Below are 16,527 nucleotides of genomic sequence, written 5' to 3' on the forward strand. Positions count from 1 at the left end.
CCGAGGAGGAGCAGGAAACGGGGCAGACGGGCAGGAGGGGTGCGGCCGTGACCAGCACCCCGTGAGCGTCCTGGCACCACTGCAACCTGCCCGATCCGAGCCCGTGGGATGATGCCAGTGCCCGCGGGCTGCCGGGGGGCCCTTTCACGACTGAGCTCCAGGCAGAGGGCCTGGGCACGGCAGACACATTGCTGAGGCCAGCAGGATGGGACATGGCACCGTTGTGAAGGGCTCCCTTGTTCAGAGGGCACGCCGGTGCCGCTGGGCACAGGAGCTGCGGGGAACGGGGGCTGAGGCCCGAGGGAGCGGAGCGTGCCTTGGCAGCGCACCGAGGACACTGCCAGCATGTGAGCCCGGCGAGGAGGGACCGGGGACAGTGTGTGTGTGTGGGAGAGCACTGGCAGCACAGCTTGAGGACTCGGGTGTGCGGCGGAGGGAGCTGGCAGCGAACGGGGTGCGAACACAGCGATACACCGGGCTGGGGACGGTGCGGTCCCTGCCGGGGACAGACGGCACCCGCCGTGCGACGGAGCAGGGCTGCTACAGGTGTCCTGCTCCCAGGGACACCGGTGAACGGGTGCACCCCGTGCCGGGATCCTCGCTCCCTGCGGCTGCCAAAACCGGCTCCAGGCCAGGATGTGATTCAGAGGGATGAAGCGCGTCCCGTCTCACTGGCGCCAGGCCAGGCGGGAGCCCCAGGTGGGTGCGCCGTGTCCCCGGGGCTTTGTGAGGCTCTGCCCACCCGAGGGTGCCGTGACGGGGGGGACACGGGGTTGCCCTGCTAGAGGAGCGTCACAGAGAGTGTCCCATGGAGTCGAGACCCCTCTCCAGGCCGCAGGTACGAAGCAAAATATTTCTCTCCACCCTTGGTGGGCGATACTCAGGCGGGAATATCAGCCCGCCTGTCGGGGGGTTACCGGGAGCTGAGTGGCGCCGGTGCTGCCGGTGCCGGAGCTGCGTTTGGGGGATTTGCGGGGCTCTCCCCGCCATCGGAGGTTGCTCCGCGCAAGTGTTGGCGCCGCACGCAGCCAGCGCGCCCTGCCCCGCCCCGCCCCGCTATGGGCACGGCCAGGCCGACCCCTCCTTCCTCCTCTTCCTCCTCCTCCTCCTCCTCCTCCTCCTTCCTCCTCCTCCTCCTCCTGCTGCTGCTGCTGCTGCTGCTGCTTCCCGCCCCTCCCGTCCCGCCGCCCCCGCGCCGCGATTTGCCGGTGCCGGCTCCGCCCGCCGCCCCGCGCGGCCGCGGCCGAGGGGCGCGTTCAAACGCGGCGAGGGAAGGAGCGCGGAGCGGAGCCGTGCGGGACCGCAGCGCCGCCGGCATGGTGAGTGCGGGGCCGGCCGGCCCCATCCCCCTCCCGCGCTGCGCTGCGGCCAGCGGGGCTTTGTCCCGGGCTCGGGCCCGGGCACCGACTGCCCCCTCCGCCCTCTCCGTGCCGGAAATTCCGGCGGGGCTGCGGGGAGGCGCGGAGGGGGCTGCGCGGGGTCCCGCGCCCGCCTCCCTCCAACCCTGCCGTTCGCTCCCGGGTGGAATGGGAATGGGAAAGAGAAAAGGTTTGTGGCCGTATCCTGCCTGGGCACGGCTGGGATTGGGAGCAGATCGCGAAGGAGCCAGGCTGGCCGGACCGGTGTTTTGCCGCCTGGAGGGGGATCCCCTCCCTGCCGCAGGCAGGACACCTTCGGGCTCCCCCGGCGTTTCCCAAACCTCCCACAACCTGACCTACTTCCTCGGCCGCCTGTGCCGGGAGGAGCCGCTGCGGGGCTCGGCCGAGCTGCTCCCCAATGCCGGGGGCTGGATGTGCATCCATGCCCCCCCGCCCCAACCATGGGAACATCCCCGTCCCCAATCCCCGTGCGCGCCCGGTGGCACCGCAGGCAGCCCCGATCCTTCCAGAGGGTCCGTCCCTGCTGCCCTTCCTGGGGTGCCGGTGCCCGGAGCAGGTGTTGGGCTCGCAGAGGGAGGTGACAGCGCAGGCCGGGAGCTGTCAGACAGGTTTGTGCGTGGCAGCAATTAAAAGCGGGGTGTTTGTTTACCCGGCGCGTGGTGCTGAGAAGCAGGGCAGCTTCCTGGGTGTAACCCGGCCCCGGAGCCCTCGGCGAGGCTGGGAGCGGTGCTGGGGGCTCTGCCTCGCCCCTGCCACACTCTCTACGTCCCCTGCACTGGTGTGAGGCCATCGTCCCCTCCCTAGCGCTGGGACGCCAGAGCCGAGGCTGAAGGCATCCTCTCATCCTTCCTCCCCCGGCCACCTGCGCAGGAAGCTGCATTGTCCCATCGGCATCCTGCCCCTTCCCACCCCCTCTCGCCATGTCCGGCCGCGGGGTCCCCGGCACGCACGTAGCAGCTGGGCTGTGGCCGCGGCTCCCTGCCCGGCGCTGGGGAGGGAATGCCCGTGGATGGAAGGGGCCGTGGGGAGCTCGCCCTGCGAGCTGCAGGAGCCCGTGCCGCCCGTGCTGTGCGGGAGGTGTCCCCGTGGTGCCGCAGAGTGCCCGTCCCGTGCGGAGGCCAAGCTGACGGGCATCCCCAGGGACATTTTGGGAAGGTCTCCAGAGGGTGTCCGGAGCCGGAGGTCCCGGCGGGGAGGTTGGGTGCCGCCGGGCCGGGGCTGGCGCCAGGCCTGGGCAGGTGCTGCCGGCTCCCGAACTCGCCCGCCTGGCTGGGCGGCAGGTGCCTGTTCTGGTGGCGGCCCCGGCCGCGGGCGGGAGGTGGGGCTGGGTGTGGGAGGAGGTGCTGCACCGTGGTGGGGGCAGCGGCGGGGAGCCCCCGCCCCGTGCGTGCTGTGCCCTGTCCCCCGGGAAGCTGCACGGGAGATGGCAGATCCATCCCAGTGCCAGGAGCCCGTGTGGGCCCTTGGGGCTGGCTGGGAAAGGGGGTGCCGGGGGTGTGTCCCGGCTGCCCGGCATCGCTGACTCTGTCTCTTCCCCGGCAGTGCTGGTTCTGGGCTTTTCTCTAATTCTCCATGGCAGCAGCACAGGGTCCTGTGACCTGTGAGCCCGACACGCGTGTCCTCGGCACCTACCTCTCCTCGGAGCCCATCGGCGTCGTTGGCAGCATGGGCAGCGTGGGCAGCCTGGTGGAGAAGCAGGATCTGTCCCCCCTGGAGCTGCGGGCCCCGCTGGGCGGCTCACGGGGGCTCCGGCAGCCTGACGGGTTGCTGCGGAAGGGGCCGAACCAGCGTGAGCTCTTTGGGTACCTGCACGGGGCCAAGAAGGAGACGCGGGCGGAGCGGAAGCACCAGGCATCGGGCGCCTGCTACAAGCGGGACTACGAGAGCGACCGCGAGAACCGATCCCCCGAGCGCTGCTCCCGCGAGCATCACCGTGGGGCCGACTTCTCCAAGAGCTCCCTGCCGGAGCGGGGCCGCTTTGACAAGGTGAGGCTGTGAGGTCCTGAAATACACCCTCGTCTGCGAGAGGATGGGGATGGAGCAGGATGATCTGCACCCTGGATGGGATGTGGGGATTTGAGGATGTTCGGGGATATGAAGCTGGGAGTGTGGGGGTTCTTATTGCGTGTAGAGGCTCATGCTTGACCTTGCTCTTGTTTTTCAGTGTCGTATCAGGCCCTCAGCCTTCAAGGCAGTGGCTGGGAAGGGGCTGGTCTCCATGCAGGGACTGTCCTCGTCCAAGGGACAGAAGTTGTCCAAGAGCAATGGGAGCCTTCACACACTGCTGTCGCAGAGCAGCACAGCAGCCCCGCAGCACGGCCCGCTCCGCACCCACCTGCTCCATGCCATCAGCCTGGATGAGGCCTCAGATTCCAGCCACAACTCCATCCAGAGCTTCCCGTCCTATGGCTCCCGCCTCAAGCCTGCCCAGAGCCAGTTCAGCGCCTCCATGGGCCACATCAACCATATTGGGGGCTCCTTGGACAGGGTTTCCCGGAGCCCCAGGGACACCCTGGCCCCTGAGAAGATGCCCCTGTCCTGCAAAAGCATGGCCACCCTGAGCAGGCTGCAGAGCCCCGGCGAGCCCCCGCCACCATATGAGTTCTCCTACTCGCTGGAGGACGCGGTGAAGCAGCTGGAGGACCGGCTGCAGGAGACGGGAGGGGAGCTGCGGCAGCTCAAGAGGAGCCTCAGTGAGACTGAAGACCCCTTCACTCAGGTGAGCCATGGGACTGGGGTGGTGCTGGGTGCCCCAGGCAGGGATTGGGGGTGGAAGGAGCAGTGAAGGAGCTGCCATGGTGGGTGATGGGCTTGGAATGCCCAAGCGTGGGAGGATCAAATATCACAGGACCTCTTGGGGTCCCTCCTGGGGCTACAGCCCCTCACCGGTGTCCACCTGTGCTGGCAGGCATTTGAGGACAAGCAGCGGCTGTGGCTGGACGAGCTGGAGGACCTGAAGCAGATGTACATGGCCCGGCTGCAGCAGGTGATGCAGCAGGCGCAGCGCGGGCAGCGGGCGCTGCAGCTGCAGCTCTACAAGGCGCAGCAGGAGAAGAAGCGGCTGCAGGAGGAGCTGAGCCTGCAGCAGTGCCAGTGTGAGGAGAACAAGCTCCGGCAGACCCAGGGCGAGCATGGCAGCCCCAAACTGGAGGAGACCAAGTGGGAGGTGAGTCCCTTTCCTTCCCTCCCTATTGCCACCCTCCTGGCTGTGGGGCCAGCATGGGAGCAGCAGTTCCCTGCTCTGGTGTCACTCGGGGTCACAGTACAGGAGGGATGAGCCATGTGTGGTGCTTATGGTCTCCCATAAGGACAACTTGGGGTGCTGCCACCTCTGGGGTCCTGCTCCCCCAGCCCTTCCTCACTGCTCACCCGTGCCCTGCAGGTGTGCCAGAAAGCAGCAGAGATCTCCCTGCTGAAGCAGCAGCTCCGGGACACCCAGGAGGAGATGGCTCAGAAGCTGGGGGAGATCTTCAGCCTGAAGACGCAGCTGCGGGAAGCCAAGGCAGAGGTCCAGGCCAGGGACTCGCAGCTGGCACAGCTGGCAGACTCCTTCCAGAGCCCCCCAGAGCCCAGCACCTCGCTGCCCCTGGGCGATGACCCCATGCCGTCGTGCCAGGACTTCCCTGGCTGTGAAACTGATGACTCCAAATGCCGGGGCCTGCAGAGCGACTCGGCGGAGCCCCTGGAGAGGCAGGTGGAGTGGCTGTGGGCAGAGCTGCTGCGGGAGCGGCGTCAGGGCCAGCTGCAGGCTGTGAACTTTGAGCTGGAGAGGAAAACGTGGCAGGAGGAGAAGGAGAAGGTGCTGCGGTACCAGCGGGAGCTCCAGGCCAGCTACATGGAGATGTACCACCGGAGCCAGGCGCTGGAGCGGGAGCTGCGGCAGCTGCGGGCGGAGCCCAGGGATGTCAGGATCGATTCGCCCTGGATCGAGCGGGTGGAGTCCTCCAAGATCTGAGGGGCGGGATGCCAGTGGGACTGAGAAGGGGGAAGGTCTCTTGCCGCTGCAAAGGGACGATCTCAGGGTGTGCACAAGGACGGGCCCCGCTCCACGCTGCCCTGGGCTGAAGGACCGATTGCCACAGGGGAGCTTCTCCTTCTTGCAGCACCTCAGGCCCTTCTGGTGGGGTCTCTGGAGGGCAGGGGGTCATCTGTGCCAGGGTGGGGGTCTTGCATGTGCCCCGTGCTCTGACTCCAGGAGTGTTTGCCCTGTGATTCCTTCTGCCAGGGGGGCAGAAATCAAGCACCCTGTGAAACATTCCCCGTCCCTCCTGCTCTGCTGCCCCTGTTCTTACAACCCAACTTAATGTCTTGTGAGGAGAAGCTTAAGCCCTGTCCGCCACCCCACTGCCTTGCTGGGGGGGGTGCAGCCACTGTTTGCAGTGACTGCCTTGTCAGCAGGGCCCTGGGGCTGGTGGTGCCTCTGGGCAGGCAGAAGAGGAAACCCCGAGGAGTTCTGGTGCTGCTTGGAAGGGGCAGCTGCCCCAGCACCTCTGCTGGGACTTCTTGTGTTCCCAGTGTGGAGCTGCTCTGCAGTGGAGGTGGCTGGTGCAGCTTTATTTGGGCTGAGTTGGGGAATGCCTTGTGCAAGGAGGGATGGGAACTGGTGCTCTGACACACTTGGAGGAGCTGGGAGGGGAGAGAGGACTGGGGCATGTGCCTGAGCTGGGGAAGAGGCTGGGATCCCCCCTCCCCGGGGAGGTGAGGGGGAGCTGGGGAGCCCAGAGGTGCTGGAAGGAAAGAGCCCTGCTCCGTGCGTGTCACAGCAGAGCCACGTGAAGGCCGGGCCCAGCCCCACACCCCGTTCCTGCAATAAACCTGCATTTCTCTCTCTGGCTTCTGCTCTGGTTCCCTCGGGGTCGGGGGGCTCTGACTGTGAGGGTGGGGTGAGGGGAACAGTGTGGGGCCGGCCTGGACGGTACAACGGGCAGGGCATGGCCGTGAGTCACGGCGGGGCTGGGTGGGCTCCCGGGGCAGGCTCACCCCTGTCCCCGCTGTGGTTAACCCAGGTGTGGACACCCCCCAGCCCTCGCCCCAGCAGGCACCAGGACCACTTTGTACAAACCCTCAGAAACCTTTATTCACCCCACAGCGCTAGCATCCCCCCATTAGTCCTCTGGGCAGAGTTCCCAGAAACAGCCGTGCAGCCCAGGCACAGGGACAGGGACCTGCCAGGGTCCTGCAAGGCACAGCTCTGCCCTGGCTCTTCACAGTGGCAGGGGAAGGGCCGACACCTCCTCCAGGCACTCATCGTAGGTCTCCTGGTACTCCTCGTGGGGCTTGATCAGGATGACACAGGTCGGGCGCTTGGAGCCGGCTGCAGCTCCCAGGTCCTGAGGGAACACAGGGAAGCCATGGGAGCCCAGGTCCCTTCCCGAGAGAACCTCATGAACCTTTTCCCCAGCTTGTGTCCTACAAGCTCACGTGCCCTAATTCTTCCCCAGAGTGGGTCTGCAGAGCTGCCTGCACCGGGGCTGAAGCTCCAAAGACACCGACACCACCCGCAACTCCCTGTCTGCAAAAGAGCCGGCCCCAGCCCACAGAACCTGGCAAAGATGTGCTGGCTGTCCCGGAGCTGTTGGAGCAACTCGATCATGGCAAACACCTCTGTGATTCCACAGTGAAACACTCCTACACCTCCCCTCGTCCCTTCTGTGCCTCGGTCAAGGACAAACACCGAGTTCTTTACTCAGGGACCGGATCTGCACCTCCCGGGAAGGCTCCGGTCGCAGCCTGGGCTCCTCATCGGGCTCCTTGTCACCAGTGCTGGTTCCTCCCCCGCCCCAGCACTCACCGTTTTGGAAGGGACGTATGCATACGGGAGGCTCCTGTCCTCGCACATGATGGGGATGTGGCAATAGACATCGATGGGCAGCGTGTCCCCGGCCAGCACGGTGATCCTGCGGGCACAGCCGTGTCAGTGCCCGGGCCGGGGGGCCGCGCGGGCCCGCGGCTCCAGAGCAGCACTTACCCCTTCTCGCCCTTGTTGATGAACTTCTGCACCTCCTTCACACCGCGGCGCAGCTGCTTGTGCTTGGTCGCTGCAAGAGAATCACGGCGTGAGGGGCTGAGTGAGAACCGGAGCGTGGGGAACGGCACCGCGCCACCGCCATCACCCCGCCCCTCCCCGCCGCCAGACCTTTCCTGATGCACTTGAGCAGCTTTCGGGTGAGCTTGCGGGACGCGAGCGGCTGCGCGATGGGGTTCAGGAAGTCGAGCTGCTCCCGGTACGAGAGCTCCGGCGTCGCCTCCGCCTCGGCCGCCGCCTCCGGCTTCTCCCGCGCCATGGCCGCCACAGGCCGATTCCGCTTCCGGGGCACGCGCCGCGCCGCGGGCGGGACACACGGCCGCGAGCTCTCCGACAGCCAATCGGAAACGCTCTGACAGCGACAGACAGCCGGGACGGCCAATGGCGAGCGGTGTTTCTAGCACCCATTTCCCCCCCGCCCGGCCACGCGCTCCGTCCCGCCTCTCCCACCCCCGGTCCAGTTGCAGTTCTGGACTCAGTCCCGGTTCCAGTCCCGGACCCAGTCCCAGTCGCGGTCCCAGTTCTGGACTCAGGCTCAGTCCCAGTCCCGGACCCAGTCCCAGTGGCCGTCCCAGTTCCAGTCCTAGTTCTGGACCCAGTCCCAGTCGCGGTCCCAATCCCAGTTCTGGACCCAGTCCCAGTCTCGGTCCCAGTCACGGTCCCAGTCCCAATCCCAGTCCCAGTGTCAGGCAGGCCGGGGCAAGCTTCAACACGGGCCTTTATTGGGTGTGGTCAGTGCCGGTAACGCTGGACCCACCCGAGCCAACACAACATGACAACAACCTGAACACGGGAACGCTGCCGTGCCCGCTGTGCAGCCAGCCACCCTCACGGGCTGTGCCCGCTTCATCCACCCGGCCACACACAGGATTCTCTCCCTGGCTTTTCATCCCAGGGAACTTTTCTCCCTGCAGGGCTACATCGCTGCTTTTCCCAGAAAGAATGGAGGCTTCCAACATGGTACCCTCCCAAAAACTGCTTTAGATCAACCCAGCAGCCAGCACTGGGGATAATGAGGTCTGCCCGAGGCCATGGCAGCACATCCCCTGAGCCCAGGAGATGCCCTGACCCACGGAGACATCGCTGCTCCAACTGAGAGAGGCCTCAAGCAGGGCTGGTTACCTTCTGCCTCACTCCAGCCTGTCTCTGGACAACAGGAGGGCTTCAGCCAAGACCTGCAGCTGCTCCAAGACCTCTCGTTGCATCTCCACAGCCACGTGGAACACGTGGTGGTCGGAGCTGTTGTACATCACAGCGTTCTGGAACATGAGCATCAGGTCACACTGGAACTGCATCACGGACTGAATGTGTCCCTTTGACAGCCTCCTCTTTATGCTGCTTAAATCCATGGGTCTACAAAAGACAGAGAGGAGAAAAATGAAATTGCAACCCAGGGCCTGGCGTCCTTTGGGATCTGCATGAATGTGCTTGTTCTCATTTCAGGGTGGCCCTGAAAGCACAGCTATTTTCAATCAATTTTACTGCTCAAGACACACAGTGGGGAGTGAGAAAGGCTTTTCTTCCGAGCCAGACAAAAGTGAGTTCAGCAAATGCGACACTTGCTATCCAATCAACTTGGCAGGTCATTAGCAGTCACCTCTGGAAAAAATGGGATGCTGAGCTTCAGAGAAGGCAAGCAGTAATTAGTCTTCAGGAAGTCAGTCCAGGTCTTAGTGAAGAAAGAAAAGTTACTAAAATAGGTATCTATTAAACCCCCTAAAGATCGAATGGTGCCACCAGCAAAAATAGCAATGCTGGTAAGGGGAACATGATAGGGAATAAATATTACTTCCCTTACTTTGACAGAATGGGAAAATGAATGGCTGCAGAGAGGACAACTGTGACCAGAATAGAACATGATTCAGCTCTGAAAAAATGCCATTAATCTCTCTGGGAAATATTCTTATGACCCACTTCTGTGCTGAGAGTGAAACATCTGGGGCGCTCGCAGTGGGTGAGGAGGGGGCATCTCCTGAGGCACATTCCAGGCACAGGGAGAAGGGACTGCTGAGCTGCAGGGCCTGGATCCCCTGCCCAGGGACTGTCCCTGGAATGAGCCAGCCATGTAATGCCTGCACAGGGCAGGCACAATTCCCACCAGCTCCAGAGTCAGTGCAAGCTTCCAGGTTCTAATTACCCAGAAGGGAGTTTTACTGAAAGAAATCAGTGGGAGATGCTGGTGACAGCCAAGCTCTGGAAAAGGAGGAAGGAAACCATCCCACTAGCCCTTTGGAAACCAGAGGAGACAGAAAACAATCTGAGAGAAATCAGCCAGTGAGCACTTCCTCCACAAACTCACCTCTTTACCACATCCCTGTATCCAGGGGCTTGTTTCTCTGACACTGGCTTCAGGAACGGGCTGCTGAACCTACAAGGACAAGGAATGGTCTCTGCCTGCCCCTGCACCAAAAACACGGAGCAGGGCTTGCCTCTCCCTGCTGGCCCTGATGCACAGCCAGTGTTGTGCCAGCTGTGTAGGAAACAGCATTTGGGCTCTGCCACATTAAGCAGAGGAAATCAATATGCAGTATTCTCTCCAGCTCTGCAGCAGGCAGCTGTTCCCAAAGTCCTGGAGAGACAGGCCAGCCCCTGGGAGGGGAGGACTGGGACAGGTAACACAGGAGCTGGGACTCAGGGCAGTGTGTTCAGGACATGCTGATGCAGCCCTCTTCTCCCACATACCTGTGGCTGGCTATCATCCTCCAGATGGACAGGAGCTTTTTTTTGAGGATCAGGTGCTGGAGGGGGTTATTCCAGCTTGGCTGCAGCCTGTGGAGTGAAGATACTGCCAGATCATCACACTCAAGACAAAGTAGGAGGTGACAATTCTGCTGGCTCCCACCACACCCAGGTGGATGAAGCTACAAAAAGCCTCTGAGTGTGATGGTGGGAGTGTTCTGCATCAGAATGCACAACTGAACATCCAGAGTGCAGGAAGATGCAGGACAAGAGGTAAAAGCAAAGCTGAGATAAGGAACAGGACCAAATTGGATAGAAAAACCTCAAGCTGCTCTGCAGTTCAGAACTTTACTGAGGTGAAGTTTCTCTCTCCAAAATCCCATGTTTTTCCTTTGAAAGGCAGTGCAAGTTATCACACATGTGGCAGAGCCTGCATGTGACTGACACACCGGCACCTGCTCAGAGGGGTTGGTACTGCTGGGCTGTGCATTGCCTGACAGAGCCTGATGTGCAGCTCACACCAGGCCTGTTTGACTTGAGGAAACATAAACATGTATTCTCCATTTAATCTCTTATTTAATCTCTACTCTTCTCACTTCACCTTTGGATCAATGCCCCACAATACCAGCAAATCCAGAGACAGCACAAGATACCTCCATCCCTCCTGCTCTGCTTGGCTATCTCACCTTCCTGTATGTGACCTGGCCATGCACTTGTTCTCTCATGTGACAAGGGAAAGGACTCTGTTCTGCTGCATTTGCAAGAGTGCAGAACCAGCTACTTACAGGTGCATGTTGGGAGAGCCTGTGGAGTCCAGCCCTGAGGCTGCAGAGGAGCTGTCACTGTCATCTTGATCCAGGGCCTGAGCACTCATCTCTGGTGATTGCAGCTCATCTGAAGGGGGCTCTCCAGGTGTGTCTTCAGTCTCTCCCTGAAGAGCACAGAGGACACATCTAAAATGGCAGCACATTACCTGACTCCTTTATCTAGAAGCCAGCCTGCTGCTTATCCCTTTCCTGCATCCAGGCTCAGCTGGGAGCTTGCCTGCTCTGTTACTCAGAGGATGCTGTTTGACCTCACTCAGACCTTCCCAGCAGGAGCTGTGTCTGATCTCTTGGATGACATCCACCCCTGGCTGACACAAACCCTGTGGAGATGAATAGTGCCCAGTGTTGTGTCTGCTCTCTGGGAAGAGTCATGGATGTAGAGAGGACAATCAGGAGCTGAGCTGAGAGTGCCTCAGGCTCCTTAAAGCTGCAGATACAGATAACAGGAACCCCCAGAGTTCAACGAGGTTGTTTCCTCACAAACTCCCACGTTAAAATGACAGGGAATAGACTCAGCCAGGAAGGAGAGTGCTACTGTTGTTGTAGTGGTTTGCCAGTGAAAAGCTCAGTGGGATTTCATGCAGGAGCACCTCAGAATCCTCAACACATCTGAAGCACGAGCAGACTTCTCAGAAAGAATCTGGACCCTGTTTGGCTGTGAGCACTGGAAGAACTGAGAGGGAGCTGCTGGGAGTACCAGCAGCTGAAAGCAGAGTAACTGCTGGGAATACACTGTCCTGGCTGAACAGTGAAATCCTGGGGGTTATTTGTCTCCAGTGTCCTGAGTTTGCAAGAGAACAAGTGTGGAAAAATGGCCCTGTTCCTCCAGTGCTGTGCTACTTTCCCAGGAATACCCAGCAGGCTGGTGGGAGCCCACAGCCCCCAAAGACAGGACTGATGCAAACCCAGGCTAGACAGTGCCTGCTTCTAAGACATGACAGTCCCCAGGGGCAGATGGTTATTGCTGGCACAGCCACGTGGGCCTGAAACCAGCCAAGCTGTGCTGCAAAACACAGCAATTAGAACCAGGCAAGTATTCCAACCTTGCCTTAAACCTGAGAGCAGCCTGCCAGCTCTCATGAGTCACCTTTATACTGCCAAGGAGCAATTCCTCCAACTCACATCTGAGGGTTTCATCTGTAACAAGCTTCCTGTTTATAAAGATACACAGCCATACATAAAAAACACCCTTCCCTCATACATTTTTTCTGTGTTCCTCGTGTGTTTTGCCTCCCCTCTCAGAACCTGGGGCTCCCCATCTCTCCTAGAGTTGGTTTCCTTCACCTTCTCATCTCTCACCCAGGGCCAGAGGCTCTTTTAGGACCACCACTGTCCTACCTCTCTTCCCAGGAAGAGTTCTTCCTCATCTTTTGCCAGGATGTACAGTTGACTTTCCTCTGCTCCTGAGCCTGCTGGTCCTGTGGTCTTTTCCTGGCACTTCACTTCCTCCCCATCACTCTGCTTCTCCACAGAGCCACAATAATCCCACGGAGTCTGTGATGACTCTGTGTTGCCAATGCAGAAAGACTCCAACATCTGGGTTACCTGCAAGACAGTGATTTATTACTTCAAATTGGGAAGGCAAAAGGGAGAAGAGATAAACAGCAGAGATGCTATTTTTGCAATAGCTCACGAACGCCTTTCCATTTTTAGGAATCCTTGCAAAATCTGATGAAGCCCTGTGTTACTACTACAGTGTCAGTTCACTGACATTTCTGTGCTTAAGGGTGAGCTGGGTTTTGGCAAAGGAGCTGCCTGGGTGCACTGGGAGTTCCAAATGGGAGGAAACGCTGGGCTTGGGCTGGGGAGAAAGTGAACCCAGAGCTTCTGCTGTTCCCCCAGACTGTTTCTGTTGGTATGGATGGTGAAGGCCCAGCAAACCCCAATGTTTCAGGAGGGCCTGAACTATGCTGCCCACCTTCCTGTAATCCTAACAGCCCTACCTCTGAGAGGAACTGGAGAAGACTGTCATTTTCACATGGTTTCTCTGCCTCGTGGTAATCTTCACTATCATCCTTCCAGAGAGGCTCACTCAGCTCCATCTCATGGTCTGCCTCTTGGCTGCTCCCCTCTAGCTTCCCCATGGCCTCCTCTTCAGTATTTCTCCAGCTCATCACATCCAGACCCAAGCTTGAATCCCAGTCAGGAAGAGACTGGAAATCACTGTTCTCTGACTTGATGGGAGAGTCCAACTCAGACTTCCAGGCATGGCCCATCTGCAAACAATGATAATACAGCAATTTCTTTGTACCCTGATCCAGAACTGCCAAGCCCAGCTCGTTTCTTGACACCCTTGGAAGGCCACAGCATGGGAAGGACTCTGAGGTGAGCAGCCTCCACCTGAGCTCACACACAGCACATGGCAGGGCTGCAGCTGCTACACAAACTGCTGCTTCACAGCAACTGAATTTCAGGTTTTCTGGTGCTTCTGCTGTGCTCTCTCCCTGCCCTGGTCAGTGGGTCACTCTGCTCAGGGCATGCTGAGTTGTCTGGGAGCCTCTGGCTTTGCTGATGCTCCGTATTTCAGGCGCTTGAAGGCACCCAGCAAACTCAGACCGAGTCCTGCTGGGGCTCCTCAGCTGCTGAGTGTTGGGAACAACTGGTGACTCCAAGGACAACTCACTGAAATTCCACCTGCTGCCCCCTGAGAACTTTTTATACTGGACATAACTTACTCCAAACCTTACAGAGACAGTTTGGAAAGTGACAGGAGTGATTTATCTGGATGGTGATATCTCATGTACCTGAGCCAGAAGAATTAAACCACACAGTCACACACGGACAGGCACTGCTCTGTCCACTGCAGAAAATAAAAGTTTGCATTCTCTTAAGAAGGAAGAAACCACTCATTTCATCTCTGTTCATTAGTTCATGCCCAAATGCATGAGTGTACTCTGAGTCCTCTAAGCCTGGGGAATTGATTGCAGAGCCACAGTACAACAGTAAAGGATGTCACAAAATCCTCATCTTGCCACTGAATGGAGCTGCCTGGATGCTGCACCTATGGAGAATTCTATGCATTAATTAACACTGTCTTTAGAGTCCTCAGTTAATTATGTACAACCTAATTTTTTCAGAGTTTTGAACAAGCACATTTCTCACTGATTGTCTTTTCCATTCTCAGGACTGCTAGCACAGCTCCAAATTCAGTTTGTGGTGCATAACTGGGAGAAATACAGACTCCACCAGGTCTGGGATGAGAAAACCGCTTTGATTGTTTTGTGAACTTGCAAGCAGAGCTGGGATCTGCAAGCCTGTCCTTCTGAAACCTCTTTCAAAGTTCACTTCAGTGGCAGCAGATGAAATTTGATGAGGTAGGAGATAACATTACCTGCTCTCAGCTTCCAGGTGAGGGAGTTGGGCAAACTGAGATTCCATCTGAGGAGAAACCCTGTGCCTGGAGCTCTCTCCTGCAGCCTCAGCAGAGCTGCCACACACAGAGGCACAGAAAAGCTTCAGCCTGGGGTAATCTGATCACTTGTGATCATCCTTCTGTGCTCCAGAGGGATAAATGTAGAAAATCAGGAAGTCCTGGGAACTTGGGCATAAGATTAAAGAGATCTTCAGCCTTATGTTCAGTTTTACCAAATCTTGGAAGGCTCAAGATGCCAGAGAGCAGAACAGCAGCGTTAGTGCAAGACATGATGAGTGAAATAATCACAGACAGCTCAGCTCTACTCCAATTCCGGACAAAATGACACAGACTTGAACTTTTAATTAAGAACTGCCTGACAGTTCTTAATTATGTTGGCTACGTAAGTCACTAGGAAAGAACCTCTCTCAAATTGGAAAGTTTTAGTTCACTTTGCAGAGATCAGACACTGCACAACCCTTGCTGTTCTGGGAAAAAGCTGTTAGAAATCAAAAAGACAGCCTTTAAAAAGAACTTACATGTCAAAACAAGAAAAATGATAAAAGCCTGAACTCTAATAAATGAAATGTGGAATCCACATAAACTAGGGAAAAAAAAAAAGAAAAAAGAAAAAGAGAACAATTTGCTAAAGACATAAAAGCAAATAAAAACAAAAAATCTCATCAAAAACATCAGAAGCAGAGAGCTGCCAGATGATCAGTGGGGATGACACATGATCAGTGCCAAACATCTCAGTGGAAAATAGGCCCAGTTGGAAAAACCAAATTAATCATCATTATCAGCAGTTGCCACAGAGGAGCTCACATGAGACCTTCTCTTGGGATGGGTCTGAGAGATGATATCTAATTAAAATGACAACAGGGGAGATTTTAGAACAATTTGAGACAGTGAATAAACCTTAGAACCTACTGGGATTCACTTGTGAGTCCTAAAGAAGCTTAAATATAACGTGACCAAGCCTATGCTGTGTAACTTGTCATTTAAGAAGAAAACCAGAAAGGGGTGACAGTTTTATCTGTCTGTAAAAGGGTGGGTGCTGGGAGATGCAGCACAGTAAAACACCAGCTCTGTACTAGACAGATTAGAACAAAGTATTAGAAAGAAGAGAATTAGGAAGTAGTCAGAGCATGAGATGATGAACTGGGAAAGAGGGAATGAGGCTCCATAGAGAAAATCCTATTGTGGAATTTTAAAGCTCTTTAACATCATTAAAGACTATTAAAATGTCATGGGACAAGAGAAATGACAGAGAGAAAAATACCTGGTTAGGAAAAGAAACCAAGGGTAAGAAGGAACAGCAATGCTTGCTGTGATGAAAGCAAATTACCAGAGGGTCTGAGAAAGGTTTTCTGCTGTGCTGCACCTTCAGTTTTCCAGCAGAGACAGTGGCAGGGCAGAGGTGTTACAGAGATGGAGCCAGACTCTTGTCAGGGCCCAACAGTGAAAGGAGCAGGGATGACAAGCTGCACCACAGGAGATTCTGACTGGGTAGCAGGTAAATATTTGAAGCTGGCCCTGCTCTGAGCAGCTGAATAAAGTAAAGGAATGCACAGAGGTTCTTTCCAACTTAGAATCACGGAAGAGGTTGGGTTGGGAGGGACCTTTAAAGGCTGTCTGGGTCCAGCCCCCCTGCCATGGGCAGGGACACCTTCCATTATTCCAAGTTGTTCAGAGCCTCCTCCAACTTGGCCTTCCACACTCCTCTGGATGTGGATGGGCATCCACAGCTCCTCTGGGTAACTGTGTCAGGGCCTCCCCACCCTCATTGTAAAAAAAATCTTCATCCAGTCTAAATAGGCCCTCTTTTAGTTTAGAACTATTACCTTGTCCTGTCACAACAGGCAATGCTAAAATGTTTGTCCCTAACTGAAATCACACCATAAAATGCATGAAAGACAAGGACCTCTGTAACTTTTTGTGCTATGAACTGAGAACAATGAAAATTCAAACCAGATGTTTGCTCCCAGCTTTAGCAGCAAAAGACAATGAACCAATCACCAGTCCAAGGGAGTTTCAGCATTTCCACATCAGTAAGGTGACTCTTGGTGAAAATTCACCTCAGCAATACACAGGACTTGACACAGCAGGCATGGCCAACTTCAACACTGAACTTGTGAAAATTGAGAGCTCTTACTGGATAAGGGAACAATGCCTCTGGTCTTAATCCCAGTGACTCAGTTTCCTGAAACCTGTCTACCAGAAAGCTGCACCCTGGATATGCTGCACAGAGGACAGAGCACTCCC

The 16,527-nt window shown here is 57.4% G+C and overlaps 3 protein-coding genes across 3 annotated transcripts; 1 reads left to right on the top strand and 2 right to left on the bottom strand.

The window, feature by feature from the left end:
• The first annotated feature begins 1,195 nt into the window (after positions 1 to 1,195).
• Positions 1,196 to 6,207, top strand: N4BP3 (NEDD4 binding protein 3). The gene is made up of 5 exons (XM_030229440.2): positions 1,196 to 1,319; positions 2,922 to 3,365; positions 3,544 to 4,098; positions 4,288 to 4,545; positions 4,762 to 6,207. The coding sequence occupies exons 2-5, from the start codon at positions 2,952 to 2,954 to the stop codon at positions 5,332 to 5,334; spliced, it is 1,800 nt and encodes a 599-aa protein (XP_030085300.1). The 5' UTR covers positions 1,196 to 1,319; positions 2,922 to 2,951; the 3' UTR covers positions 5,335 to 6,207.
• Positions 6,208 to 6,430: 223 nt separating this feature from the next.
• NHP2 (NHP2 ribonucleoprotein) lies at positions 6,431 to 7,703 on the bottom strand. The gene is made up of 4 exons (XM_009091533.4): positions 7,516 to 7,703; positions 7,348 to 7,417; positions 7,171 to 7,276; positions 6,431 to 6,709 (listed from the first exon to the last, which is right to left on the bottom strand). Exons 1-4 carry the CDS (start codon positions 7,661 to 7,663, stop codon positions 6,584 to 6,586), a joined length of 450 nt encoding a protein of 149 aa, XP_009089781.1. The 5' UTR covers positions 7,664 to 7,703; the 3' UTR covers positions 6,431 to 6,583.
• Positions 7,704 to 7,799: 96 nt separating this feature from the next.
• LOC115484230 (bromodomain-containing protein 8-like) lies at positions 7,800 to 14,824 on the bottom strand. The gene is made up of 6 exons (XM_030229215.2): positions 12,854 to 14,824; positions 12,249 to 12,455; positions 10,869 to 11,014; positions 10,087 to 10,173; positions 9,704 to 9,772; positions 7,800 to 8,757 (listed from the first exon to the last, which is right to left on the bottom strand). Exons 1-6 carry the CDS (start codon positions 13,124 to 13,126, stop codon positions 8,535 to 8,537), a joined length of 1,005 nt encoding a protein of 334 aa, XP_030085075.2. The 5' UTR covers positions 13,127 to 14,824; the 3' UTR covers positions 7,800 to 8,534.
• Positions 14,825 to 16,527: the final 1,703 nt, after the last annotated feature.

This window comes from Serinus canaria, chromosome 13, assembly GCF_022539315.1.
Source record: "Serinus canaria isolate serCan28SL12 chromosome 13, serCan2020, whole genome shotgun sequence".
NCBI classification, from domain to species: Eukaryota; Metazoa; Chordata; class Aves; order Passeriformes; family Fringillidae; genus Serinus; species Serinus canaria.

What these genes read in the sequence shown, in the direction of transcription:
- N4BP3 (XM_030229440.2), top strand. Translation starts at nt 2,952, where the DNA reads ATGGCAGCAGCACAGGGTCCTGTGACCTGTGAGCCCGACACGCGTGTC. An exon ending in CTGAAGACCCCTTCACTCAG is followed by an intron (nt 4,099 to 4,287) that starts GTGAGCCATGGG and finishes CTGTGCTGGCAG; the next exon opens with GCATTTGAGGACAAGCAGCG. An exon ending in TGGAGGAGACCAAGTGGGAG is followed by an intron (nt 4,546 to 4,761) that starts GTGAGTCCCTTT and finishes CGTGCCCTGCAG; the next exon opens with GTGTGCCAGAAAGCAGCAGA.
- LOC115484230 (XM_030229215.2), bottom strand. Translation starts at nt 13,126, where the DNA reads ATGGGCCATGCCTGGAAGTCTGAGTTGGACTCTCCCATCAAGTCAGAG. An exon ending in AACTCTTCCTGGGAAGAGAG is followed by an intron (nt 11,015 to 12,248) that starts GTAGGACAGTGG and finishes TGTGCTCTTCAG; the next exon opens with GGAGAGACTGAAGACACACC. An exon ending in AGGATGATAGCCAGCCACAG is followed by an intron (nt 9,773 to 10,086) that starts GTATGTGGGAGA and finishes TTGTCCTTGTAG; the next exon opens with GTTCAGCAGCCCGTTCCTGA.
- NHP2 (XM_009091533.4), bottom strand. Translation starts at nt 7,663, where the DNA reads ATGGCGCGGGAGAAGCCGGAGGCGGCGGCCGAGGCGGAGGCGACGCCG. An exon ending in ATCAACAAGGGCGAGAAGGG is followed by an intron (nt 7,277 to 7,347) that starts GTAAGTGCTGCT and finishes CTGTGCCCGCAG; the next exon opens with GATCACCGTGCTGGCCGGGG. An exon ending in CATACGTCCCTTCCAAAACG is followed by an intron (nt 6,710 to 7,170) that starts GTGAGTGCTGGG and finishes GTGTTCCCTCAG; the next exon opens with GACCTGGGAGCTGCAGCCGG.